Below are 27,978 nucleotides of genomic sequence, written 5' to 3'. Positions count from 1 at the left end.
GCTATTAAAGAGATAATGATAGTCAACCTCCCAAAATTAGAGAAAGATACAACTGTCTAGGTACACTCACATTCACCCTAAATCAAATGTGTTGCGAGACACATCATTATCAAATTCTCTAAAGGTAAGACAAGGAGGATTCTCAAAGCTGCAAAAAGGAAGCAACTGAAACACAAAGGGGTCTTAATTCACTGGACTGTAAGCTGCTTCTCAGCACAAACCTTCCCAGCTGAGTCTGATGAGTCTCCCACAGTTCTGAGGGGAAAATGACCAGCCAGGAATACTGTACTAGCAAGTACTGTACCGAATAAAGTTATCCTTCAGATAATAGGGAAAGGAAAAGACAGTCCCAAACAAAACCTGATGAATTTATCACCATCATACCTATGTTACAAGCAATGCTAAAGGGACTCATTCAAACCGAAAGAGAAGCTAACAAATAAGAAATATCAGAAAGCAGAAAACTCTCTGGTTAGAGTAACTATACAAACTCAGAATGCTCTAGTATTGTAAAAATGCTGTGTACACCATTCATATATTTTGTGTGAACACTAGAAACATTATAAGTGAGGATGAAATGAAGTATACATGTATCCAATTTCAGAATTCCCAAATATATAAGGAAATATTAATATTTAAAGGAGGTATAAACTCCAATGAAATAATAGTAGGAGACTTAACAGTCCACTTTCATAAATGGATATGTATCTAGGAAGGAAATCATCAAAGAAACATCAGAGTTAAATTGTACTATAGGTCAATTTGGCATACCAGACATCTTCAGAATATTCCATTCAAGCTGCAGAATACACACTCTTCTCAACAATGCATGCATAGAACATTCTCCAGGGTAGATCATAATGTAGGTCACAAAGTAAGTCTCAACATATTTATAAGGTTAGAAATCACATTGAGTATTTATTTCTGACCAGAGTATAATAAAACTAAAAATCATTGACAGAGAAAAATTTTGGAAACTACACAAATACATGGAAATAAACAACTTGTGAAAAGCAGTGAATCAAGGAAGAATTGAGTAAATTAAGACTTCTTGAAATTAATAGAAATGGAAACACATCATAGTTAAATCTATAATATGCAGTAAAAGCAGTAATAAAAGGGATGTTTATAGCAATCAATGTCTCCATGAAAAAAGCACAAAGGTCGCAACTAAATGTCTGAAATTATCACTGCATTTGAACAAATTAGAAAAACAAGCCAAATCAGATCCAAAATTAATAGAACAAAAGAAAAAACAAAACTTTCAGAGCACCAATAAAAGACATAGAGACTTAAAATCCAATACAAAAAATAAATCAAACAAAGAACTGGCTTTTTGAAAATATAAAGAAAATTAAATAACTAGCTAGATTAAGAAAAAAAGAAGTTTCAAACACTTAAAATCAGAGATGAAAATGGAGACATTGTGATCGATATCACAGAAATGCAAAGGATTGTTAGAGGTTACTACAAAAAATTATGCAGCAACAGATCTGATAATGTAGAAGAAATGGACAAATCACCATATACCTTACCTAGACTGAATGATGAAGAAATATAATATATAAACAGACCAATAATGAGTAATAAAAACTCCATCAGAGAAAATTTCAGGCCCACTGACTTACCTGCTGAATTATACCAAACATTTCAAGAATAATGAATACAAATTTTCCTTAAATTATTTCAAAAATAGAAGGTGGCAGGAAGGAATTCTTCCAAACTCATTTTAGGAGGCCATCATTACCTGGAAACCCAAACCAGACTCAGCCAAAAAAGAAAGATACAGGTAATGTCTTTGATGAGTATGAATTCAAAAATCCTCAACAAAATACTAGCAAATCAAATCTAATGACAGATTTTAAAAGATTATTTGCCATAATCAAGTAGGATTCATATCAGGGATGCAAGGATAGTTCACAGATGCAAATCAATAAGCATGCCACCCACATCAACAGGATAAAGGATAAAAATTATGTGGTCATCTCAATAGATACAGAAAAATCAATTGACAAAATTCAACATCCTTTCATGATAAAAATTTTGAACAAATTAAATATTGAGGCCACATATAACAAACCAAAGTGAACATCCCATTGAAGGTAGAAAACTTGAAGTCTTAATGCTATAAGAACTATAACAATACAAGGACGCCCACTTTTACCACTTTTATTAAATACACTACTGTAAATCCTAGCCAGAGCAATTAGGCAAGAGAAAGCATTAAAAAAGCAGCCAAATAAGAAAAGAGGAAGACTAAATGGTTGCTGTCTGAAGATGTCATGTTCTTATATGTAGAAAACCTCAAAGGCTAATTACAGGTGTTAGATTATAGCTAATTAAGAATAGGAAGTCCTGGGTTTCTATTACATAGTAGTGTTTTATAGATAATGTCAATGTATCATGTATTTCTCTATTAAAAATAAACTAGAGCATTTCAGGTATGGAAAGCCACGACACTGCGGCCAAAAATATCCTACATGAAGGATCTCTGTGAGTGAGATCTCAGCAGAAGGAAGTAGCCATCAAAGAAGGATGTACTTTTCTCTAAAGTGAGGAGAGAACTTCCACTTTGTTTATGGTATTCTCTAAATACTGACAGAGTTTGTGGATTCAAAAGGCTTCCACAGCCTAGGCAGCTCATGTCAGGAACTTCAGGTGGTCACTGATGTCATACACAAGAGTGTTAGTTGCTGAATTAACAATAGGAGTCAGTGCACTAACTCTCCATGCGGGACCTCTGTCTTCAATGAGTTGTTATGAGAATTAACTGCGATACTTGTTTTTGTGTGTGTGTGCATGTGTGTGCAAATTGTTGAAATCTTTACTTGGTGTAGAGTTGGTCTTCTGTGTACAAAGTTAATTGAAAATGAATCTTAATGGAGAATGGTACTGGGAAGGGGAGAGGGAGGAGGAGAAGGTGAGAATGTGGGTGTGAGGTTGGGTACGGTGGGAGTAACTATATTACTAAAGTTGTACATATAAAATTTGTATTCCTTAAAAAATTAATTAATAAAATAAAATACTAAACAAAACAAAATGAACTAGAAGACAGGATTTTGGATGTTTTGCCATAAATATCAAATGTTTAAAGAGATAAATATATTGACTTGATTGGATATTACACAATGTATACATGTGGCAAAATATCCCATAGTATCCCAGAAATATGTATAATTTTATATGCTAAATTAAAATATTTTTATAAAATTAAACAAGGATAGAATTGGATAATTCTCTTTATCAATCTGTTTGTAAATATTGTATAGCTTAAAATGTTCAAATAGAAAAGATCACTAATAAGCAACATTGATGGCTTAATTATTTGGGAATTTATCATTCATTATTCTATTGAATATGACCATAGCAGCATGTTAGAATGACAAAGCACAGATAAGTAGAAATCAAGAAGGCCTCCAGCATTTGTAATTCTAATGAGAGGAGGTTATAGGAAGTCTCAATGATTGCATTCATTCAATATCTGAGAATACTTTATCATAGTCTTTATCATGAAGTGAAAGCTAAGGTTATTCACTTTGCAAATAGGAGAGAAAGAGAAGAAGAAAGTGGAGCGAAAATGTAGAGCAAGAAGAACAGGTAGGATAAATATTTACATGTAAACAAAAGATGTAGACCAATTGAATTCCTTTGTGCCCTTCCCACATTAAAACAACAAATAATACATTAAGAAATAAAAATAGAACTAACATGCAATCACTTAGAATGAATTAACCATGACAAAACATACAATTAAGCCATGGAACTTGCTGCTACAAGATTTTATTCAAATAAATAATTTAAGAGCATTAGGTATGGTAAGCAGAGATTGTATAAAACATTCTAATGCCTGGAATTTGTAACAAAAAAAAATATCAAGCAAGCAAAACACAACTGACTTCAGCTTTTGGGGAATAAGCTAACATATTTTGGGGTGTGTAGAGAATCTCTCTTAATCTGAAATAATTAAGAAGACCAGGTCATCCTTTTTTGGCACCACTTTAAATCTAGCACACTTTGCCATGTCCCTTCTCCTAGATCCTTTCACCAAGAACTTTATATCCTCAGCTGAACCATAAAGCTCTAGCCAGATTTTATATTCAGACCTGAATTTTCAACTACTTTTTCCAACAGGATGTCCTATGAACATCTCCAATTCAATGTGTTCAAAGCCCAACTTGATATTCTTCCTACCTCCATCATGCATACTCCTGCTGAATTCTCTCTCTGTGTTAATGATATCATCATCCACCTAGAAAACAGAACTTGAAGGGCCTCCACTGCTGAGCATTGGGTTGTTATTTGCCAAGTATTCTTGGAATATATGTAAATTAATTCCAGTGGACTTTTACTTGTGCCGCTGTTTCTCGCTATAATGCCTCTCGTCTTCCTTTCCCTTGGCCAGATCTAATTTAAGATTTCCTCTTCTAATTATTCCCTTCTCAGGGCTTCCATTTGCTTGCCATTCTGTCCTAACACTTGTTCCATTTTACCCCAGATAATTTCATTAATTCAACTGTATCTAATAATCCTTTTATTAAATATGGGAGAAGAAAAAAAGAATATGATTAATTTTAGGATTGAAGGGGTTTATATTTCCCAGTGTCTAGCATACAGTTTTACAACTGTGGGCACCCCGTTTATTGAATTTTAGTTTTTTTATTTTAATATTTAGATATCTTGTGCACTCTTAGGTATAAAAACTTTGTAAGGGGTAGGAATTTGGGACTGTGGTTATTTGCTACTTAGGATGCTTGTATCCCATATCAGAGTGTCTAGTTTAAATCCTGGATCCTCCACTTCTGATCCAGCTTCCTGCTAATGCTCACTCATGGAGGCAGAAAATGATAATTGAATACTCAAATCCCTGCCAACCATGTGGAAGACCCAGGATGCATTCCTCTAATTATTTATAAAATATTTTCAAGACTTTTTGGTGTGAAAATTTAAAAATCACTCTATGTAATATCTTTAAAGAAGAAATATAGGGTAGGGATGGGTGTTTAGCACAATGGTTCAAATGCTACTTGAGATGCCCACATCCCATATTGGAATACCTGGGTTCAAGTTCTGGCTCTATTTCCTGATTTCAGATTTCTGCATTTGCACATCCTGGATGATAGCAAGTGATGGTCCAATACTTGTGTCCCTGTCATCCATGTGGCTTTGGCCTGGATGTTGTGAGCTCTGATGTTGTGAGCATTTTGCAAGTGAACAACAAGCAGAAAGAACGTTTCCCTTTGTCTGTCCTTATCTAATTCTCAAATAAATTTTAAAAAGATGGAAATTTTAAAAACAAAATAAAATGGATAGTTAGTGACTCATTTGGGGATAATTATAGGAGAATATGCTTCAGATAAAATTTTAGAGGTATAAAATTCAATGGTGGCCGGTGCCGTGGCTCAATAGGCTAATCCTCTGCCTTGCGGCGCTGGCACACCGGGTTCTAGTCCCGGTCGGGGCGCCGGATTCTGTCCTGGTTGCCCCTCTTCCAGGCCAGCTCTCTGCTGTGGCCAGGGAGTGCAGTGGAGTGCTTGGGTTCTGCACCCCATGGGAGACCAGGATAAGCACCTGGCTCCTGCCTTCGGATAAGTGCGGTGCGCTGGCCGCAGCGCGCTGGCTACAGCGGCCATTGGAGGGTGAACCAACGGCAAAGGAAGACCTTTCTCTCTGTCTCTCTCTCTCTTACTGTCCATTCTGCCTGTCAAAAAAAAAAAATCAGTGGTAACAATAAAGACACACAGAAAGTCATATGATGGTTTGGTAATCCTAATGATTTGGTAGTCCCTCAAAGTGCCTATGTATAATTGTTAATTTTAACTCAGGCAAGAAACAATAAAATAAATGTTTATGCTTGACTAGCTATGGGTACAGGAGGGAGTGGATTAAGAAACATAGAAAAGTCTTTGTTACTCTTTTGGCCCAAAATAAGCATCAACCTTAGAAATGGTTTAGATGAGAAGCTGTAAAAGATACAGGAACAATAGGCAACCCCACTAGGTGTCTGACAACACAGTACTCCAAGTATAGGAATGCCCTTTCCCCCACCCCTTTTTTTTTTTTTTTTTTGTGAGACCAAGTTTTGGTGCGAATCCTCCATGAGCTGACATCTTTGAGGGCACAGGAATTGGTATTCTTGGCAATGACAGTCCTGCTTTATGGGTACCAAGAACATTGATATGGAGCCAGCAAGGGATAAAGATGGATGTCCCATATTTTGGCTGTAGCCAGTGGGCACGTTTATTTCCTTGGGAACCATCATATTTTATAGCACACTTCAGCTCTGGGTATGTAAGTGAGGACAACAGATATAAAATTTAGATAATTACAATCTTGAGGCCTCATCTGTGCTCATGAAGTTGGAAAGTCTGTGGAAATTTGGGTCACTAATTTATGGCAAGGAAAAAGAATTGCCACAAGCCAATTTCCATAGCTTAGTTTCCTTTGTAGATTTATGTCACTCTGTGGTTGGCTAGTTGTAAATAAACTGTTGCACACAGAAGGTGGGAGGCATGTCTCAGGTTAAGTGGAGAAGAAAACAATGGTGAGTAGACCTTTAATTATGATTTGACTCTCAGTAATTCAGGAGGATTATCCAGTTTGTGTGTCACTTGGGTCCATAATTTTTAATCTGCTGACTACTTTGCCACTTGAAAGTACTTTATCCTTATAATGGATAAAAAATAGAAAACCTGTGGGGTTAGAAATACTTCAGCTAACTCTCATCACTGCAGTTAGAATACAGAGGACATGAAAGATTTTAAACATTTAACAGTTTAACAATGACTTTTTTCCATTAAAAGCTTTACTGCAACTACAATTGCTAAATCAAATTAAGTTTCAGGGATTTCCGTAACTCCATTTTTCCCTATTATTATACATAAACTGTTAGGGGAGTGAACAGTAACTTCTCTTTTTGATAATGGATAAGTTAGCAGCTTTCTCTTCTTTTGGGGAGAGACAGAAAACTAGACACGATTGAGCCAAAAAACAGTTCTATGATGGTACCTCTTAAAGCAATAGATTTTTATAGTAAAAGGCCAGTCATTTGGGTAAACTTTGGAAATTTAGAAGACCCAGGTTTCTGTCCACAGAAGGTGAAGGTGAGTGCAACACAGAGCTTGACATCACGACAGGAGGGATGAGACTGAAATACCTTATTGCCCCTCTGTGGTGTGTTGAGAAGACAAAAGTATAAGCAATCAATTGAGCTCAATCTACCTCCCTTCCATCTGGCCACTTTTCAAGGTCAAACCCACCTCAACGAACTTGAGCCTGTGTTAGAGCAGACAGAATCTGGGTGGTGCAGATCACAAGGGTGGAGGAGAGGCTGGCAGGATGACAAGAATGAACTGACACCCCAAGTTTCAGCTACCATCTGAAGCTACATAGTTCAGGTAGGTATCTTGAGAAGTCAGGTGAAATAACTAGTGCAACAGATGTAACCATGGAAAATTCCAAGCCAGAGAAAACAGGGAAAAAGAGGGAAGAGGGAAGCATGGGAAACAGTACACATTGAAGACATGCAAGAAAGTAAAGGATCCAGAGGAATATCTGAGTTTGAAGAATGACGGACATTATAGCAAATTCTCTTTTAGGTCATTATTAAAAGCAAATTTACACAGGACAGGATAGAAGGAAATTTGGTTATGAGAGGTCAGTGATATTTTGCAATAAAACTGGATAATAAACTCACAACCACTGCTGTCTTGCTTTGGTCTATCAATAACTATTTTATCCTACCATTATTTATATACTTATTACTTTAATTATACATATTCACTGGGTACAGTATGGAGTACCTATTTATGGGGCACTCAATACATGTATGCAATATGTAAAGAAAAAATCAGTTTGTTAGTATTTTGATTTCAAAAATTTAAAAATTATTTCTTTTTAAAAATTTTGGATTGACATACTTTCATATTTCATGGGTTACAGTGTAACATTTCATAATATATACAAAGCACAAATAATCACAATAACAGACTTTTTTTTGGTGAACATTTAGTAATTGTACATATTTTATTGATAAACCCTTCTGTAAATAAAGGGATATATTTTGAGACAGGTGATAAATTCTCTTGATTCTGAAATTTGTTTGGATGATTACAGTAAAATAGCTTCATTTAATACAGAATTTTAAAAATACATTTAAAAAATTTTCATGATAGAGACAGAGATGGGAAAATTACCTCTTTAAATCTGATTCACATACAAACTAAATTAACCACATAACGACTGCCTTAGTCAGACACTATTTTGAAACCTGGTGCAAAAGCTCAATGCTTGTAAACTTCTTTCAGGACAGTGTTGTGCTCTGAGTCATAGGGAAATCATCCCAGGAGCTAGGTCTACACATCAGTAATCAGGTAATTGGTCAGGGAGCAGATTGAACCCATGCAAAGACTTTTAATACAAATCTAAGGATCTTAGAACAAAACCATTTTATCTAGAAATGCTTACTTGGGTGCTTCAGATAGTGGAAAACCATGTTCCCACCTCACTTCTTTGTTATCTTCCTAAGTGTGTGGGGTGAACATTTAGGACTTCACTGCCCAGAATTATGTGGAAACACTTTCTTTGTGAATGAGCACTGCTCACTTACAGAAGGAAGATAAATTTCGCATCACTGCCTCTGAGTGTAAGGACACTGGTGTGATGCAAGTCTGCTTCACCTGTCTGCTGTTATGAGAGATCATTCACTTTTGAATTTCAAGAATGATGTGGATGGCCAATGGCCATGCATAGAGCCCTGAAATCTTTCCAACTCACTTCTTTGGAGGATTTATCTTGGGTTGGTACTGCTTGTTCCCCCATTAACATATCTGCTTAAGTTTGGAGGCTGCAGGAAGAAAGACTGTGTTTGACCCCTGATCTCCATCATGGGCTACAGTTACAAGCCTTCCAGGTCTTGTTTTATATCCTATTCTTTACCCAATTGCTAATTGTTTATCTTTAGCATGGATTCTCAGCCATTCTCCATTTGATTCTGTTCTCAAAAGTGGGTCATTTGTCAGTTATATATAAGCACACTTTAAAAAGTTTGTGGGAAAATGGATCTAAAATATAGACTTATTTTGAAGCAAAACTGTGGAAGTCACACATACTTTTTTTGTAATACATGTTTCCATGAACTTTTTGAAGACCTCTCATATATAACATGGCATGATCCTATCTCTAAGGCTTTTGATTTCTTTATGTTTTTGAATAACTTTCTAAAATTATGAAGCATAACTTGGATACACAAAGGCACTCTCAACATATGAATATAATTCAACAGAGAGCATATTTGTAGAACCTCTAAATCATCTCTCTCCCATTTCTTTACTGACAAAACTTTTCCTTCCACTAAAAGGTCCTAAGGACTCGTTCTTTTGACATGGTTAGGCCACATAAGGAAGTATATTTAAAGACACAGTTTTGCTTGGTTTGGGTTTTTCATAAGGGAATTATATCATATGTCTTTTTTTGTGCTTCATTTATTTGGTTCCTAAACCTTCTGTCTACTGTCATGGTGATTTCAGGCATCAGTGAGTAGATGAGGGCATACATTAGGGTCAGGAATACTTTCTGTGTGCCTTAAGATCATGGGAATTGAGTGACTGTGTCCTGGTATGGAGCACAGTTCTGAAATATACTAGATAGGCAAACCTCTTGTGGGAAGCTCTGGGAACTGGAGCTGAAGGAAGGAAATGGACCCCATGGAGCGTGTAACAAGTACTGAGAGGGCTCCCAGGATGCTAAAACCTTGAAGGTTGCAGGAAAACTCGGGCAAGTTGGTTACCCTGGCCATTCCCTCCACATGTTCAAATCCATCACTCCTTCTTGCAACTGTTGACTCTGAGCTTTCACTCCTCAATGCCTATTATTACCAAAAGCCCTTCCCACTCCTCCTGTGATCAATGTTCCCACAAAGAAACCGTGGCATTATATGTCTCAGAAGAATGGAATTTTAACACTGGGGGATAGTAGCAAAAAGACCCTATATTTCAGAAAGTAAAGAGCTGTATATCAAAGGTCAAAGTGACACAGTTTCTTACCTTTTTGGTAATAATATACAATATACTACCTAATAAAGGCAAAGAGGTGTTGGAGTGGAGGTAAAAGAGGGGAATTAAAATTGTTGAGGGCCTATCCTTTAACAAAACCCATGCTGGTGATTATATACTCATGCATAAAATGAAGTTGTAATTGATATGAGCTCTTATTTTATGGATAAGAACATGGGGGCACAGAGAAATCAAGGTACCTGCTGAAGGTAGTAGTGTTGCTAGTAGAGTTGCTGAGCTTGGATTTGTCCCCAGATCAGTAATTTGTCCTTTACTTTATTTCCAGCTAGTGTATGATCTCAGTAGTAAGGAATCCCCACGAGACCGCAAAGCCTGTGTAAAACAGCTCACTGCTTACAGCTCCCATCCCCCCACTCCCTTGCCTCTTCTCTGCTTCCCCTGTAACAGGAATGGCAACTCTCACCTGCTTCTAATGCCTCTAGTTGTCCCTTCCCCAGTGCCTAAATAATATGCTCATTTTGCTGTTTTGCCTTTTTCTTTTAGAGATTATCTATAGACTGCCTTTCATGGAAGATTGATGTGCCTCTTGAAAACTCTGCTCCCTATCCCACATCCAGAGAGATATATCATATGGTCCTATTAGCTCAATAGTTAAGTAATTACAAGTAAGAATTGTACTCACAGTTGAGCTAAATATTGTGTTATGATACACATTTCACAGCATAATATTTTTGGTGTTAAAGTGCATTAAAATGGAGTTTTCATCTTTCCATAATTAATATATTCCTCTTCTGAAGGAGATAGATCACCATGTTCAGCTACCCCTCTGATAGAATATTCATCTTAGAGACCTTCAAATGATTAAGATACTGAGTTTCCACACTAAATGATACAGTTGAATGGAGGGCAGAGTGGACAAGCATTTGTAGGAATGATGTGTGAAGTGAAGAGATCAAGTCAGGCAGAACGCTGTGGTTCCTAAAAGGATCACCTGGCTCCCTAAGTGCAGTGGCTCTCCGGATCTTAGCCCCAGCACCATGCTGGCTCTTTTATATGTCTTGCTTTCTTCACACTTCAGCACTACGTTTCTGCTTCTCTATGATGCCTGCATTTATGGGCACTAGGGTACAAATTCTTGAAGGTGGAGTTCTGTCCCATTTCTCTTAATATATCAATATCAGAGGGAGAAGGATTGAAGAAACAATAACCAAAATTAGTGGCTGAATTTCCACACATAAAAAGTGCCAGTAGTGCCACGTTGTAGGACTCTCTACATAAACCATACAAAAATACCATATGATAGGAAATACAAAAAAGTTATGCCAGAGTTTGACTCATTTGTAATATCTATTTTGAATACCTTGAATTGGAGCCATAGCTAATACTCCAAAATATCTTTTAATTTCACTATAAAGGGGCTGAACATAATTTCACTTTAATGACATTATTTAAAACTATCATGGTCATCACCAAGGGACGTAGGGAGTGTCTGAGTCAGAGGCTTTATATTTCAGAGTAATGCAGGGAACTCTTTCAGACTCACCCAACCAGCTGCTAACTCCCTCTATGAAGACAGGAAGGTAAATATTTCTAAAGCCCACAACTTAAAGTCTGGCAAGACACTGAGAGAGAGAGAAAGCAAAGAGAGCGAGAGCGAACAGGAGAGGGAAAGAGGAAGAGAGAAACAAACGAATCTTGGCTGCTTCTCTGTATCTGAGATATTAAACTCCTCAAACATTAATGGAATTACTCTCTCGTAGTGTGCTTCTCTCCCTTTTGGCTTGCCTGCGACTAATTCTAAGAGGAACAGTGGGGGAATGGCACATACCACGGTGCAGGGCAGCAGCCCCCAGTCGGAACTTTGGATTCCATCTTTGAGCCTATAAATGAGGAATTATTTACAAATCTAAATTCTGTATTGCCAATATTGTTATATAAGGCAGTAAGGTTGAAGTATACTAATCTTTGAAATTAGAATTGAACTCTTTTTAAATTACACAGCAAGGTACTCATCAGATTAGCGATTTATAAACTTTTGAAAATATGTTTTTAAAAGAAATGGAAAGATTTGAAAATATTTCTATAGAGCAGTAACTATCTTTAGAGCATTGCATATGATTTAATGATAGGAATAAAAACTAAGCATGTTCGATAATTAGTTACTCACTTTCCTCCATGTGTATTTTAAGTCAGCGAATATAAAAGCTTTATTTCCAGAAATGTTCCATGAACTAGGATTCATTTTCCTTGTACTGTCAGAATTATCCTAAGTAAGATGATGTTTTTGTTAAGCATGTAAGGTACATAATTTTCTTTTGGTATAATAAGTTTATGTTTATGCAATATTTTCATTGTAATTTATGTTTTATTGAATGCATTTCATCTCTAGTTTTTCTTATGTCTTATTTTAATAATTTTGTTTCTTGACTTTTTTAGTAGACTTTAAAAATGTTTCAGTGAGGAATGTATTCTTCTCTGTTGTTATTTTGACACAAATACTATATTGGTGACAGGAACAAATGGACAAAAGCATTCTCAGATTTAAATAAACTACCAAAAAAATCAGACTTCATGATGCCATGGATTTTAAATTCTAAAGTCTGAAGTTTGGGTTTTTAAAAACTTTATGAATATTTTCTAATTTGTGTTAACTTGAAAATCATAAATTCATTACTTACTTCTATATTAAGATAAAATATTTATGCAAGAAGCATAAAATATATCACATTTATGGTAAAATGAAAAATTATTCTCTAAGGCCAGTTGTTCTGTGATTTCTTTATTTTCATCTCTGAATAGGTGCATATAATGTAGTGTCACACTGACATCTTCTGCAAATTTAATGTAGTTTGCTTTCCTTTTTTGTTGTTTTTAGTTAATTAACCAGGATTCAAGTCATTTGGTATTGGTTGGCATGCTTACATTTGATTTGTTTTGGTGTTGTATTTGCTCATTTCTTAGTTGCTATGAAAGTAATTATAGGAAAAAAGAAAATCACTGTTTTGGTACCATGATAATTTTTATTCAGCTGTTACCAGGTGAATATTGGAATGTAGAGCAATTCATATAGTTATCTATTTTCCAGTGATATTTTGAGTTTATATTTGATGAGAAGGATAAAAAGTCTTGCTTTCATTTCTGGAATCCACAGTGAACCTGCATAGAGAAAAGTAATAAAAGCAAGTATGTGAAGTGGAACATATCTCTTGGAATTTATTTCCAACATGCACGCACATGTCCGTAGAAGAGTGTTTAAGCATATACTATTTAGTGCTACCCATATTATAAAAGCTACCGCCTAAGAATTCATAATTGTCTAGGAATGTCTTGGCTCATGTTTTTCTGTAAAACCAATTCATGTTTCATCTCCATATATTGAATTGTACACTAGTTAATTTTCATCTTATTTTTTCTATATTTCATCAAAAAGTTATTTTTAGGTCTAAAATATTATTTAGGTCTCTGAAAAGTTGGGGGACACCTTAGACTCTGCCAATGTCACCCACTAAACTGCCTGGAGCCTATCAGTCAGGTCTCTCCTGTAGCTCCCACCAACTGCCACTCTTGACCTTGGATACGCGGATATGATAGGAAATAAACTTAATTTAAAAGCACATAGATATTCTTTCTTGGAGTAAAAGACTTGTTGATTGTGAGCAACTTTCTTACTGTGTTCCTGGGTTGTAACTGAGAAATAGGGGACGTAACGAATTATAAATAGCTGAACAACACCATTGGTTATGGTCTCCTGGCTCAATGACATTCTCAGACTTCGAATTTCGGAGTGTAGGGTGTTGAGTTTCTCAAAAACACTCTTTCTGGAAATGTCCAATTTGTTGACTTTTATGACAGAACAGGTTATTAGCATTTTATAGATACTACATGCAGTAGCTTCAATCCACTGGATGTGTACTTTGGATCAGGCATTATACAAGAATCTTGGTTTCACGTATTGTTTTCAACAAAAACTTTCATTTGATAAAATATAAAAAGGAAAAAATTCACTTCAATCTCATTTGTAATTTTAAAAGGTATTTATTTATGATGTAAACAAAGTCAACCCAATGGCAACTTTAAAATTGGACAATGCATGGAATTTCATTTATTTTAAGATTTATTTATTTATTTGAAAGGCAAAGTTACAGAGAGGCAGAGAGAGAGAGAGAGAGAGAGAGAGAAGAGGTCTTCCATCTGCTGATTCACTCCCCAGATGGCTACAATGGTCAGAGCTGCACGGATCTGAGGCCAGGGGTCAGGAGCTTCTTTTGCGTCTCCCATGTGGGTGCAGCCTGAGGAATACTTTCCCAGGCCATAGTGGAGAGCTGAATTGGAAGTGGAGCAGCCGGGACTCAAATTGGCACCCAAATGGGATGCCAGCACTGCCAGTGGTAGCCTTACCCCCTATGCCATAGCACCAGCCCTAGAGTTTCATTTTTTAATCTGAGGCAACCCTAACTATGGTATAAAGATCAGTTTGAACTGTGGAGGAATTCTGCAAAGAAATACAAGAGCAGGTCCCTGAATAATTCCTTAGTGGTGGCAGCCTTCTAAATTTCAGGAATAACACTGCCAAGAATTCAAAGGCAATCTCATTTTAATCCTTTATTCTAAATTCTTCACTGTACTGAGTTTCTCTAGCACAGACTAAAACTCTGTGTTGGGGAAAGTTGTGTGCATGTTTATGCTAATTACTATTATGATAATCACAATTTCTGTTAAAATTAGAATAATATAAACATGCTTATAGGTACAAAGATGTATGATATTTGAAATCAAGATTGGTCCTCAAATAAATTGGTTGTATGATCACTGTAAGAATGTATATAGCAGCCGTAATAGTAATTAGCCATAATGGTATTAAACCTCCAAATTTTACCATCTTATTGAATATCAGATGGTTTAGGCTATATAATATCTTGAAAAAACTGTCCAGGGAACCATAGTCAGTGCCTACTTGACCTGCTTTCTTGATTCCTTGTAGTGGGATCAATAAATCTAGCCTTGTTCTCTAAAAAAGAAAAGAAAGAAAAGTCTGTCTAATGTTGTAATATTTACTTTAAGCAGGATTTTTCACTCTATTTCAGTGTAGAAATATGGGATGATCTGAGAACTAGTAATTCCTATGACTATTTATGTGTGCAGTTTAAAGGCCATTTAGGGGCAGATGGTTGGCGTAGTGGTTAAGGGGCTGTTTGGGACACCTGCGTCCTACATCAGAGCACCTGGGTTAGGTCCCAGCTTCCAGATTAAGTGCACCCTGGGAGGGAGCAGTGATGGCTCCAGTATTTTGGTCCCTGGTACCAGTGTGGGGGACCTAGGTTGAGTTTCTAGTTCCTGGGTTCAGCTCTTGAAGACATCTGGGGAGTGACCAATGGGTGGAAGCTCTGTCTGTCTCTCCTGTCTCTCTGTATTTCAAGTAAAATACACAAATAAATACAAGATGTTTTTGTTAAAAGGCCTTTGAACATAGAAATGCCACATCAAGACGAATCAGGGCTATGTCATGGATATGAATAGGAGAGCATTGGTAGAAATGTTGCACTAAGAGATATCAGTGTGAGAAAAATAAGAGTATTATAGTCATTGTTTTTCCAGAGGAGATAGTTTCAGAGTATGACAAGGAGGCTGGGTCAAGGAAACATTTTCCTTTCTGTTATGTTACTCAATGATTATACCCAAGGTTGAAAAAGCCTGAAGCTTTGAAGCTTTAAATTGAAAGAAAAAAATGGAAATAAAAACCACCACATTCCCAGGAAATGTACTCAGAGCTAATTTAATTTTCTCGTTGTTCCCTAGGCTGCACTCTGTTTCGCCATGGCCTCCCTTGCTGCAGCAAATGCAGAATTTTGCTTCAATCTCTTCAGAGAGATGGATAACAATCACGGCAATGGAAATGTGTTCTTTTCCTCTTTGAGCCTCTTCACTGCCCTGGCCCTGGTCCGTTTGGGTGCCAGAGGTGACTGTGCAGCTCAGATTGATAAGGTCAGCCTTGGCTTTTACAGTAAACTGTGGGGGGAAATTGTTCTCACAGCAATGGTCTCTGTCAATGCCGGGAAGCAGGAAGGCACAGATGTCACTTCTCACATCTTGATGTGCAGATGTGAAGATAGCATGCAGCTGGTTGTATTTGCTTATGAGCTTGATACTCCGGGAGTTCTCCCAGAACCACAGCCTTTATTATTTTCCTTAGTGCAGTGGTTCTCAGAGAGTGTTTAACAGACCAGTAACATCAACATCATTTGAAGAACTTGTTAGAAATGTGAGTGTTAGGGCCCCACAACAGAAATACTCCCTCTCAAACATGGGTGTGCTGCCCAGCAGTATGGGGCTTAATAAGCCTTCAGGTGCACACTAACTTTTAAGAAACACTGAGTAGATATGATTGAGATAGGAGAACAGAAGGACCTAGCGTCTGAAATCTCTTTTTGCCAGAAGCCACTGAAGTGTGACATCAAGTTAAGATTCCACAACTACTTGGACAGCAAGTATTGGTGAGGAGGTGACAGCAGTGACAGTGGGATTCATTTAAAACAATTAGCTTTGGGCGGAGATATTTTATAGCTATCACCATGAAAAAATCTTCTCCTCATTTAAAAGGATTTTTCTTACATGTATGCTTTGATACACAAAATATAGTTTTAAAAATTCAATAAATACAAATGATTACCCGAATTACATTTGTTTAGTGCATCATTTAAGTGAGTCAGTGTGTATAGATCAAAAGTCAGACAGAAATGCTAGCAAAAACCTGAATTTCTGTGCTCAAAGAAATATATTGGGTAAAATAAGGCATATATTAAATAATTTTGAATTTCATGTTATTGATAACTTGAAAGGAGGAACTCTACATCTTGAGACCCCTATAAAATATGGGATGGGCACGGGAGGAGAAAGACTAAGTATTCAAATGGTGACGATATAGCATTTCTGTACCTATTTAATTAAAACTTAATGCCATTCTATATACAAATTTTAAGAAATTCATGGGTAGTAATTTGTAGGAAATGCTGATGGGTTTTGTGATTCCATAATGAAAAAAATGAAAAGGCTAAACCTGGTAAGTAAAACTTAAATTAATGTTAAATGAACACATGAGTTGATGGTCTTATCTGCATTGGTCCAGTTGTAAAATTATAGCTGCCACATCATTTTTAAAAAGGCACAAGACAGTCTACAAGTATTCTGAGTTTTGTTGTGTGAGTGAGCACCATGATTACATTTCATTGACAATACTGGAAACTGCATCATTCTTACATAAGATTTTCATTCAGTTAAGCTGGGAGGGATATACAATGCAATATTAATGTCTGTGTGTGGACGGACCACCATACAAGCATGTTTTAGTGGAAATAATGTTACTATACTATTTAGTAAAATAATACCTATTCCAAAATCATGGTGAACCTAAAAGAAAACAGGCATGGGAAAGAGGAAATAGGATAAATATTAAAGCAATTTCTCTCCTTTTGAGCCTCTTAATGTGCACCTGGAGTCATGGAGAGTATTAGCTTTAGGGTATTAGCGAGCTGGGAGTAACAGTTACATTCACGTATTGGGAAAGAAACATTTTTATTGTTAAAATCTCCTGCTGTTTCCCATAAAACCTTTGATTCTGATAACCTCTGCTTGCATCCTGTTTGCAGATGCTTTATTTCAACACTGTCTCAAGACACAGAAACTCTTCAAATAGTCAGGTAAAGACAACATGGTTTTCTTTTAAGAAAAAGAGCTGAAATTGAGAAAACTTACTCTCATGAATATATTTAAATCTGTTCTCTAGCCTTTTAAGTTAAAAGAACAAATTTCATTTAGATTTCCAGATTGTGGATATTTCAAATAACATTTTTGTTAATTTGCTTGTTAACTAATAATTTGCTAATAGTTTATTTGCATATTGCATGGATTTTTGGCAAGATAGCATAGAACTAAACATTTCCCTTTCCCCCTTTGATATTCACAGTCAACTACATTGGTAAAACATAATAATTTGGTATAAATATTAGGCAGATTCATTATCCAGTTAACAATTTTATTCAAAGATTGGTTACTTGAGTAAATAATTTGATCAAAGTAAAGGTAAGACATTGTAGGAAAGGTAAGATATTGTAGGAAAGATAGACATTGTATGTGGCATTTTTGCTGCTTTTATAGTATCATTATTTTTTAATTCTTTTGTAATATAATATGCATGATTTACTTTAAGTGTAAATGAGATTGTCCATATCTTTGCAGTTAAAGAATAATCTTTTACATATTTTAAAATTACAGCCAGGACTACAATCTCAATTGAAAAGGGCCCTTGCTAATATAAATGCATCTCACAAGGATTATGAACTCAGCATTGTCAACGGTCTTTTTGCAGAAAAGGTGTTTGACATTCATAAGGTAAGTAAAACTGCTTCAGTTGATCTTTTATTTTTTTGGCTGTTAATTATGTTCCCAGGTGTCTTCAAAAAATTATCACCATTTTCAAATTTAATTTTCCTTCTGTTTAACTCACATATTCAGTCACGAGACCGATGAGTTTCAAAACAGAAGAGAACTTGCCCACATGTAATATAATGTAATGTAGGAGCTGTAATGGTTAGTGAATCAGCCCATTTGTAGGAATCAATCGTAGCAGAGGAAAATGTCCATCTGCATTTCCCAAATTCCAGGTCTACTGATAGCTTGGTACTCCTAATGTGAGTTCTTCCTCTTAGTCTTTTTTTTTCTCTGCTATACTTTTCATCTCTCTAGTAGTCACATACTTGTCTTTTAAAGATGAGAAGTTCAGACCTAACAAAGAGGTGGCAAATGGATTTGCCTGAGGTCATTAACCTAATTTCTCATCCTTCTGTATGGTGTTTGTGTTGACAATGCATTCATCACAGCACCCTGCCTACCCCAAGAACCAGGAGGCTTAGAATACAGTCTCCATGCTACTATATGTAGTCTGTGTTTTGGGGGCTTTGTTACTATGGGTACCAGAGGCTGCTCACCTGGTTGGTACTATTAAATGAACACATGGTTCTCTGGGCATGTTTTTCCCCCTAAATTGTTCACTCCCAAAATAGATATAAAACTCCACCTCAATGACATCTCAAGCTAATCACCACTTGCAATTTTGCCTTCTGTCTGTCTTCCACCCAACCATTATGGTTCCCTCTGTATGTCACCCACTCAAATTCTTTGCACCTTCCAGCACCACTCCCAAATACTTTGGTAGCCTGTCAATTATGAAGCATGAGGCCATTTTTCATTTTTCAGTCTTCCCAAGAGAATCCTGCATAGGTTTTACAAAGACCATCCTGGGTGTTCAGCCTCATATTTTGTTTCCATACTCCCATGCATCCTGTTGTGCTCCTTAGGTATTGCAAACTCTTTTCAACTAGAAGTTTGATCTGTCTGTCATGCTTCTAGATATAGCAGAGTTCTATTTTATTTCCCCCAACCTCCGGCACTCAGAGTGTGTAAAAACCAATGCAGCCAGAAGCATAGTGAGGGTAAAATCTGATAAAAGACATGGAAAATAGAGCCACTGCTATTTTCCCTCTCAATTATAAGACAGTTAGTTACTCTAAAAACTGTTTTTGATTTTACATGCAATGAGTTGTAAACTTTCAATCATAGATTGACAGAAAGCTAGATAATCTCCAAGATACTTACATTTTGTTTATAATTCTCTTTTTTACTCACATTTAAATATGGATGAGTCTGCTAGAATTGATGATGATGATAATCATAAAATTGTCTTTACAAGAAGCATGATATTGTAGAAGACTCAACTACTATCTCTTACATCTTTATCCCTGTTTATCCCTTCTGTTCCAATCTTGGCTAACTATGCCTGTGTCATTATGTATTTCTCTCAAATCTGCCATTATTTGGGAAATTTCAAAGTTCCTATGGATGACCCACCCACTTGCCTCCTTACAATTTCCTGACCCTTTCTTCACATGGTATTAGTTACCATTTTAGAAACGGACACCCAGACCATGTCTTGAATCTCATCAACATCCAATGCATTTAACTTTTTTTGAAATACACAAACCCGGTTTCCCATTTTGTGGCCACAATGGTCCACACTTCTTATTCTTTCACTCACATTCTACCTGGTCTTCAATGGAGTTATTCAATTTTTAGTTATTCAAGTATAAAGTTATTGAATTTCTTGACTGTTTTACTTTCTTTCAAAATAGTCATCATCGCTCCAAACTACCAATGGATTCATTCCTTAACCACTCTCTTAACCAGCATACTTCTTCCTCCAGCGGCTCTAAATCTAGATCAATGTCATGCCTTTCCTCAGGGATTGTTCTTGGTCCATTAGATGATACTTGTTGAAAGGTTGAAAGTGTATCATTACTACTGCAAGATCATGGCCTACCATCCCAGTTACACCCTCAGTGGTTCCCAACACCAAGTGGTCAATACAGGTTGATGCTGCTCAGAATTTTGTCCCCTTGCAATTTCTACGGTGTTTCTCTAGTTTTTCTACCTTCTCCTCTGGCTGGCTCATATCACGAGTCCTTGGCTTTCTTTATCCCTCCAAGCATCCTTAAAATTTGGTGGTTCTTTAGGATTTTGACTCAGCCATCTTCCATTTTCAATTTACCTCCTTACTCAGAAAGAATTTATCTACTGAGACAGTTTACAGTCCTTTGGCAGTGTCCTTCGTATCTGTGCAGCTCTCTAAAGGTGTGTGATCAGTCATACCTTATCACTTAGCTCTCGCCTCAACTTTATACCTGCCTAGTGAAAGTGCTCATGTAGGATCTGCAGATTCCTCAACACATTTACCTGTACCCCGAATCTTCCCGATCTTTATTGTCTTTTAGTGAATGTCTCATCAGGTATCTTTGACTTCCCTTTTTCCCAACCTTCACAGTCCATCAGTGACAAAGACCTATTAGATCTTCCTTATATTTTCAAACTCACATTAAAGTTGCAAGTATCGTAGAAAAAACATTTTCTCCCTAAACAAAAATTGGGTCAGTGAAGAAATTAAAAGGGAAATTAAACAAGCACTGGAGGCAAATGAAAATGGAAACATGACACATGCAAACTTATGAATGCAGCAAAACCAGTTTACAGAAATTCCTACCTTCGTGAGAAAAAGAAGACACTGGTTAACCTGATTCAAATTAACATTGAGTTTATGAATTAAAAGAGAGTCTAGGATTACTCAAGTACCTGGGTCCCTGCTACCCACACGGCTGACCTAGATTGAGTTCCAGGCTCCTGGCTTTAGTCTTGCCCAGCCATGGCTGTTGCAGGCATTTGGGGAGTGAATGAGCAGTTGGGAGATCTGTTTTGCTCTTTTTTCCTTTCAAACAAATAAAACAAGAAATATGAGAGGAGACAAGATGGCGGAATAGGAAGGGAGCACACTGATAGTCCGGGAAGGGACAGTTTAATAAAAGTGGAGATACTGCAGATTCAAAGAAGAGTAGGGGAGGAAACAGCAGAAGAAACTCTTCCGGAATGCGTGATTCACAGTGGACCTGTGTGGAGAGCATGGGAGCCCACAGTTCGGGACACCAGCGGCAGACTCAACACACCAGCGCTGGAATGCGAGGTGAGCCGAACCTCAATAGCCCGAGACACCGGCAGGCAAGCGGAGAGAGGAGACTAGAGGGAACGACCCCCCGGGGGGGGAAGTTCACCAGGCTAACTGGAAGAGAGAGAGAGAAAAAAAAAAAAGGTGACTGGTATGGACACGGGTTTCTCTCTCTCCGCTCACCTCTCAAGGGCGAGCAAGACAAAGAGCAGACGCCATCTTGGACATACGTCATAAGCAGAGCGACCTCAGGTCTGCACCGGCCCTGAGCCTAGCAGAAAAACCTGACTCTGGGCGGGGCGAATTAACAGGAGATTAGGACCTAGTAAATTTGTGGTGCTACTGAACTGAGACTGTGAAAAAAGAGACGATGGGGGAGAGAACTCACGGAATTCACGTGAGTACTCTCCAGAGATGCTACAATTCCGTAACTTTGGCAACCCAGTGGGAGACTGAAGGAGAATCTGAGCCCACCCTGAGGGCAGAACAGATTCCCTGTGTGGTCCTTGGGAAAGAGCTTCCGATCTCTGGCTCCTGTGGGTATATCATTTGCCGGCTAACTACCTCCAACTTTGTTCAGCTGTGCGGAATTACTTCCCTTTTGAATCAAAAAAAAGAAAGAAAGAGAGAGAGAGAGAGATCTACCACGCCTAACCTGGGAGTGTCACCTTTTGCACACCAAACAGAGCTCTCAGGCCACACCCATCTCAAGCCTCTAAGGCTCCATCAAAAACAGACAGTCCACTTAATCTAGAGTCATAGTATAACAAGAAAAAGCACCACAGTGAAGAAACCAAATATCTCCAATATGCCAAATAACAAACGCAAAAACCGAGGCAACAAAAACAAGGAAGTCACCATGACACCCCCAAATGAAAAAGACACCCGAATTCAAGATTATGAAGATGATGACACTGAAGAAATGCAAGAAGCAGATCTCAAAAAATTGATAAGAACATTAAGAAGTTCTCAAAAACAAATTCTTGAACTACAGAAATCCTTAATGGACAAGATAGAAAATCTCTCTTGTGAAAATGAAATATTAAGGAGGAATCAAAATGAAACAAAACAACTAGTACAACAGGAAACTGTGATAGTGACGAGAAATCATAATGAAGTGAAGAATTCAATAGATCAAATGAAAAACACAATAGAGAGCCTTACGAACAGAATGGGTGAAGCAGAAGAGAGAATATCGGACTTAGAAGACAGAGAACAGGAAAGGATACAGTCAGACCAAAGAAAAGAAGAGGAAATTAGAAATCTAAAACATATTGTCAGGAATCTGCAGGATACTATTAAAAAAACCAACATTCGGGTTCTAGGAGTTCCTGAAGGCATGGAGAGGGAGAAAAGATTAGAAGGCCTTTTTAGTGAGATATTAGCAGAAAATTTCCCAGGTTTGGAGAAGAACAGAGAAATCCTAGTACAGGAAGCTCATAGAACCCCTAATAAACATGACCAAAAGAGATCCTCTGTCGCGTCCCTCGACCAGCAAGGAAGACGCAACCCGAACTCTTCTTCAAGCAGTTTATTCAGGAACCTTGAACAAGCTTCTTCTTCCGCCTCCTTCCCTCTCCTATCCCTCTTATAGCCATCAGCACACCAATCAAAAGCAGCCAAGTGGCAAGGATTGATAGGTACAGCAATGCGGAAGCCGGAAGGGAGCTCAGCCATCTCCTTATTAGGAGTTGTTTGTTTCTTGCCAGTCCTTCCGGGAGAAAGGAGCCGGCGCCATCTTTAGGGCGCCGTGCAATGGCTCCCCACAGTTCCCCCTTTTTGTTTTAGAACCAGGCATCTAAGGATTACAGGAGAAGGTAGGGGTCTGTCCCCCACTGCCAGGCATCCACCTGGAACAGCATCCTTTTCGCGGGGGTGGGATCTGGGATGCCAACCCACATGCAGACAGACTTGCCTTCCAGAGAACGTAATGGCTCGTTCTCTCTGCAGTGCTTTGCCTCGCACCCTGCACCCATGCCTAGCATTCAAGGAAGGCCAGCCATGCTTGCCGCAATTGTCCAGCCTCAAGGGCATAAAAGGCTTGAGCTATCATAGCCAATTCCCGCCGATGAGCTGTCCTCATCCTGCACAAACACCACAGGCAAAATAACACAACAAGTAACAGCAACCCCGTCAAAGCTCCAAGTCCCGCCCACTCCTTCAGGTTGGAGACAGCTGTGTGGATCCAGGATGACAATCCAGATGCGAAGGAGACATCCACACATGTGGAGTTGATGGTGACCACAGCAAGGCACAGTTGCTTCAAGGTGTAGTCAAATTCTGCGGACCAATTCTGCAAGAGCATCTGAAACAACTGTTTAGAGTAATTTGCTGCCTGAGTCATGTTATCGTACTGAACAGAGGTCACACACAACCCTGAAAATTTCCACTCACATCCTAGCTGAGCAAGCTGCCAGAGAGTATGCACCTGCTCCTGTACCAAATCCACACGCTGATTAACAATCATCAAGCCTCCCTTTATTTGTGCATTTAAGGATGTCTGAGTATCCAAAGCAGCAGCCACGGAGGCTGTTAAATTATTCAGGGTATTAGCAGTTTGAACTGCCCTGTGAGCACTATAGCAGCTGTTGTAGTGCCCACAGCTGCAATGGAAATGGCGGTTATAACGGCTGCAGTAACGATCCCAATCAGCAATGTTATCATAATGAAGATAGAGGGGCTGCTTTGTGACATTGTCTGTTTGCCGCACCAGTCGCTCAGGTAACCATCGAGAATATAGAAACATGTCCACGTCCCCATATTAAAACAGGGTCAGGTCCATACCATTGAGCAGTTAGAGGGTCTTTCCACTTCACATAGACTTGTTGTCTTTTGGTTTCAGGATGCCAGTGACGATCAGCTGCAGTTTTCCTTTGATTATCCAGTATTAGAAAATTTAAAATGAAAAGAGCATGTGATAGCCATTTTTGTGGGGAATATGCCATGGTCCCGTATTCCCCCTTTTTTATTTTTTGTAAATAATTTTTTAATGTGGCATGTGCTCGTTCCACAATACCTTGTCCCTGGGGATTATAAGGAATCCTGGTGATGAGAGATGTGGAAGTTAGTACAGAAGTGCTTAAAAGAGTTGGAAGTATACGCTGGGCCATTATTAGTTTTTATCTGTATAGGGGTTCCTAGAACAGCAAAGGCCTGAAGGCCATGAGAGATGTTTGGCAGCCTCGTCACATTGCGGGGTGGCAAAAACAAAACCTGAACATGTATCTAAAGAGACATGTATGTATTTTAGTTTACCAAATTCAGGGAAATGGGTAACATCCATCTGCCAAAGCTTAAGGTTTGGACATTGAGGTGATGCAAATCATGACCATGGGATGCTTCTTAGACTTTGTCAGTCTTTCTTTAAAGGATCTGGCTTCTGAGCCAGAGACTGGAGCAGCTAGAAAGAAACATGCTTATAGCTGAAGTTTAGCATCATTTCACATCTTGGCACCACTTTTAATCTAAACAGCCCGATTGGTTATTATCTCTGCAAGATGAGAGATATATCTTTTGACATCTCCAGGGGCCCTCTGGAGATACCAAAAGTCCAGAGAATTTAGAACTTTGATTTTCAGAAAGTCTGTTAAAGGTGCCAAGAGAACTTAGAGTATCTGGTCAAAATAGAATTCCTTAACATTTAGTCAGGGTGATTTTAACACTTTTAGACCAGATCTGATCATAATAATATTTAACATAACTTTTTAAGACTTAATGCTTTTTATCAATCATAACTTAACAGACAGTAGAGTACACATTTACTTGGCAGAACATGAATTTTTAGGTAAACCAGAAATACAAAAACCTTGAACATAAGAGTTAGCACATGAAATTATCACATAACTCAGAACTATTTAACAGAGTTAAAAAGAGCTTACACGACCTAACTTTAGAAATGGCAGAGTAACTGATTAAGCAGACACTGTTAAAAAGAGACGTTACAGTTTTTGCAACAACAGATTTTAAGATTTACAATTGAGACCATTTCCAGATAATTACTAACATTAGTACACATTTAAAAAAATCCCATTGTTATAACAGAAGATCAGACTTCAACTTTAGGTTAGTGTAATTTTGGCATTAACATTTAACTTATAGAAAACTCTGTAAACAATGTTTTAAAATCGTAAACTTTTTACAACTTTTCATGACTTGCTCACACCTTCTGAAACTTTATACCTGTAGTTACTTTTACAGTCTTGAATTATCATGTATGGACAACCTATGAGAATACATGCTGGCAAACTTAAAAGTCTCTCTTATCAAATTTAAGATGTTAAAAGTACACATAATACGTTTTCCATATTTTACTTAGCACCGACGCCTGGATAACTTAAAACACTGAGCTATTAATGAATACCACACCATTATCTGAATTAAAAGTCAAAATTACATTTCCATGCTTTTAAGTAACATAAGGATAACACCACTTGGGCAGCAACAGTCACTAGTGCATATTTACAACTTTGAAAAGATCTTCATCCTTAAGAGAAACAAGTTTAAAGCATATCAAAGACATGTAAATGTAAAACTGAGCAAGTAAACCAAAGGGCGTTTGCATTAACCCAATTTTCTGAACCAATCTGTATTGGCTTACTTGAGTTAACAACATAAAGGCTTGTATACACAGAATTTACTCTCATTTTTATAAGACTACTTTAGCTGAAAAGCAAAAACATGAATACAACATAGATTTGACATCATTTACTACATTTTAATACACTTTGTATAATTTGAATTGACTCAAACAGCTGTTACTTTAACAAATTTAGAGTCCCATCCTTTGAGAGTTCCAGGGATCCGACTGGAAGCCCCAAAGTTGAAAGACTCAGTTTAGAATTTAAACTATCAGAGAGTCAAACCATTTTAGTCAAAAATTAGTACGTTTAACCAAGGCTGTGGACTAGATCTGATCAAAGTTAGGTACTCACTCAAACATTAAAGATATAACGTAAACAGCTTCATGGTGCAGTTTTTCCAATCCAGACTCATACTGGCAATAGAAAAATGGGAAACCTTCAAGACACATGAAAACTCTCATTAGATAAGTTAGCTACAGCAGCACAGAAAAGAATTGATTATTAGCGTATGAGCCCATTGCTTAAGTTTTTATTAACTGTAAAGAGAAAAACCCATCAAGTTGGAAAGGGTTATCGAATTAAGACTTTTCTCTAGGTCAAGATACCTGTGGAATTTTTCCTCTCTCTTTCTCCTGGCCTGTCACGTCCCCCTTTTTGTTTTAAAAGATATTCTTTCAGTGTGCGGTGTGCTCGCTCAATTATGCCCTGACCCTGAGGATTGTATGGCAATCCATGGACAAGTTGAACCTCCATTTTTTGGCAAAAGGTGGTAAAGGTTTGAGATGTATAGGCCGGGCCATTATCAGTTTTTAGCACCTGGGGTCTCCCCCAGGCGGCCCATGCATCCAGACAATGAGCAATCACCTGACGTTAGGGATACAATTAGGCTAGAAGGTTTAATCGATCCTGCGGTTTCCAATATCTTTAATGCGTTCACCACATATAAGGAATCTGACAACAACTGGTAATGGCTCAGCAGCTGTAATTTTTGGAAATCCTCATTTGCCGATTCAATTCCCGTACTTGCTTTATACCAGACTCTTTGTTATCACCACACTCTTCAGACTCACTGCTGCTTTCTGAGCTACTTTCTGCACTAGTACTACTTACTGAGGAGGGGCTGCGCAACTCGGAAAGATCGGGGTACAGTTTTTTCCTAGTTCTTTTCTGACTCTCCTTCAAAGTTTTCCCTTTTTCACTGGCAGCTCTCTCGGAGCGCTCTTCCTGAAGCTCCTCCAAGGCAGCTTGACTGCTCAGAATAGTTTCACTACACTGCTCATCCTCGAGGCATGCTCGCACTAACTTCCATATTGGTCTCACTCCCCTTTCGAGATTACCCTGTTCAAATGCAAAATCCAAATCCCTGCCTAGTTTGTCCCATGAAGGGATAGTAAGGCTTCCCGAAACCCCATACCAGGGTGCAATGGTATCGCAGTTACGTAAAAACCTATGCAATGTACTAGGCTTAAGTTTCAAACCGTTTTCTCAAAGCAGCGCATTCAGCGCCAGAAAAATTGGATGGGACTGTGAATTACCCATCGTCAAAAATTGTACTCTTTCCCTGGCCACGGGTCAGAGTCCTTCTGCTTTTGTCGCAGAACTTCCTCTGCTTTAATCGCAGAGCTATCCTCCCGCTATTGTCGCAGGACTGCCCGCTCTTATCGCGGATCCCCACCTTATTTTCCTGGGGGACTTACCAGCGCTGCCCTGACTGCAGGAAGTTCTGAGTTCGCGTTTGAGATGGTTCCCCGTACGGGCCACCAGTTGTCGCGTCCCTCGACCAGCAAGGAAGACGCAACCCGAACTCTTCTTCAAGCAGTTTATTCAGGAACCTTGAACAAGCTTC

At 38.0% G+C, this 27,978-nt stretch overlaps 1 protein-coding gene across 3 annotated transcripts in view; it reads left to right on the top strand.

Moving 5' to 3' along the window:
• The window catches only part of SERPINB7 (serpin family B member 7), a 68,486-nt gene that overhangs the window by 20,359 nt on the left and 20,149 nt on the right, over positions 1-27,978 (top strand). The window contains exons 1-4 of one of the 3 annotated variants that reach the window (XM_008261387.4): positions 11,501-11,590; positions 15,807-15,992; positions 17,654-17,704; positions 18,279-18,395. In XM_008261387.4, the coding sequence (XP_008259609.1) occupies positions 15,825-15,992; positions 17,654-17,704; positions 18,279-18,395 (336 nt within the window). In that variant the 5' untranslated portion in view covers positions 11,501-11,590; positions 15,807-15,824. Of the gene's footprint in view, positions 1-11,500; positions 11,591-15,806; positions 15,993-17,653; positions 17,705-18,278; positions 18,396-27,978 lie in introns of those variants that run through there. The other 2 variants (XM_008261388.4, NM_001171286.1) reach the window with 2 other exon arrangements.

This window comes from Oryctolagus cuniculus, chromosome 10 (assembly GCF_964237555.1).
Source record: "Oryctolagus cuniculus chromosome 10, mOryCun1.1, whole genome shotgun sequence".
NCBI classification, from domain to species: Eukaryota; Metazoa; Chordata; class Mammalia; order Lagomorpha; family Leporidae; genus Oryctolagus; species Oryctolagus cuniculus.
The sequence above is the reverse complement of the archived record's forward strand: the minus strand, read 5'-3'. Positions and strand labels throughout refer to the sequence as shown.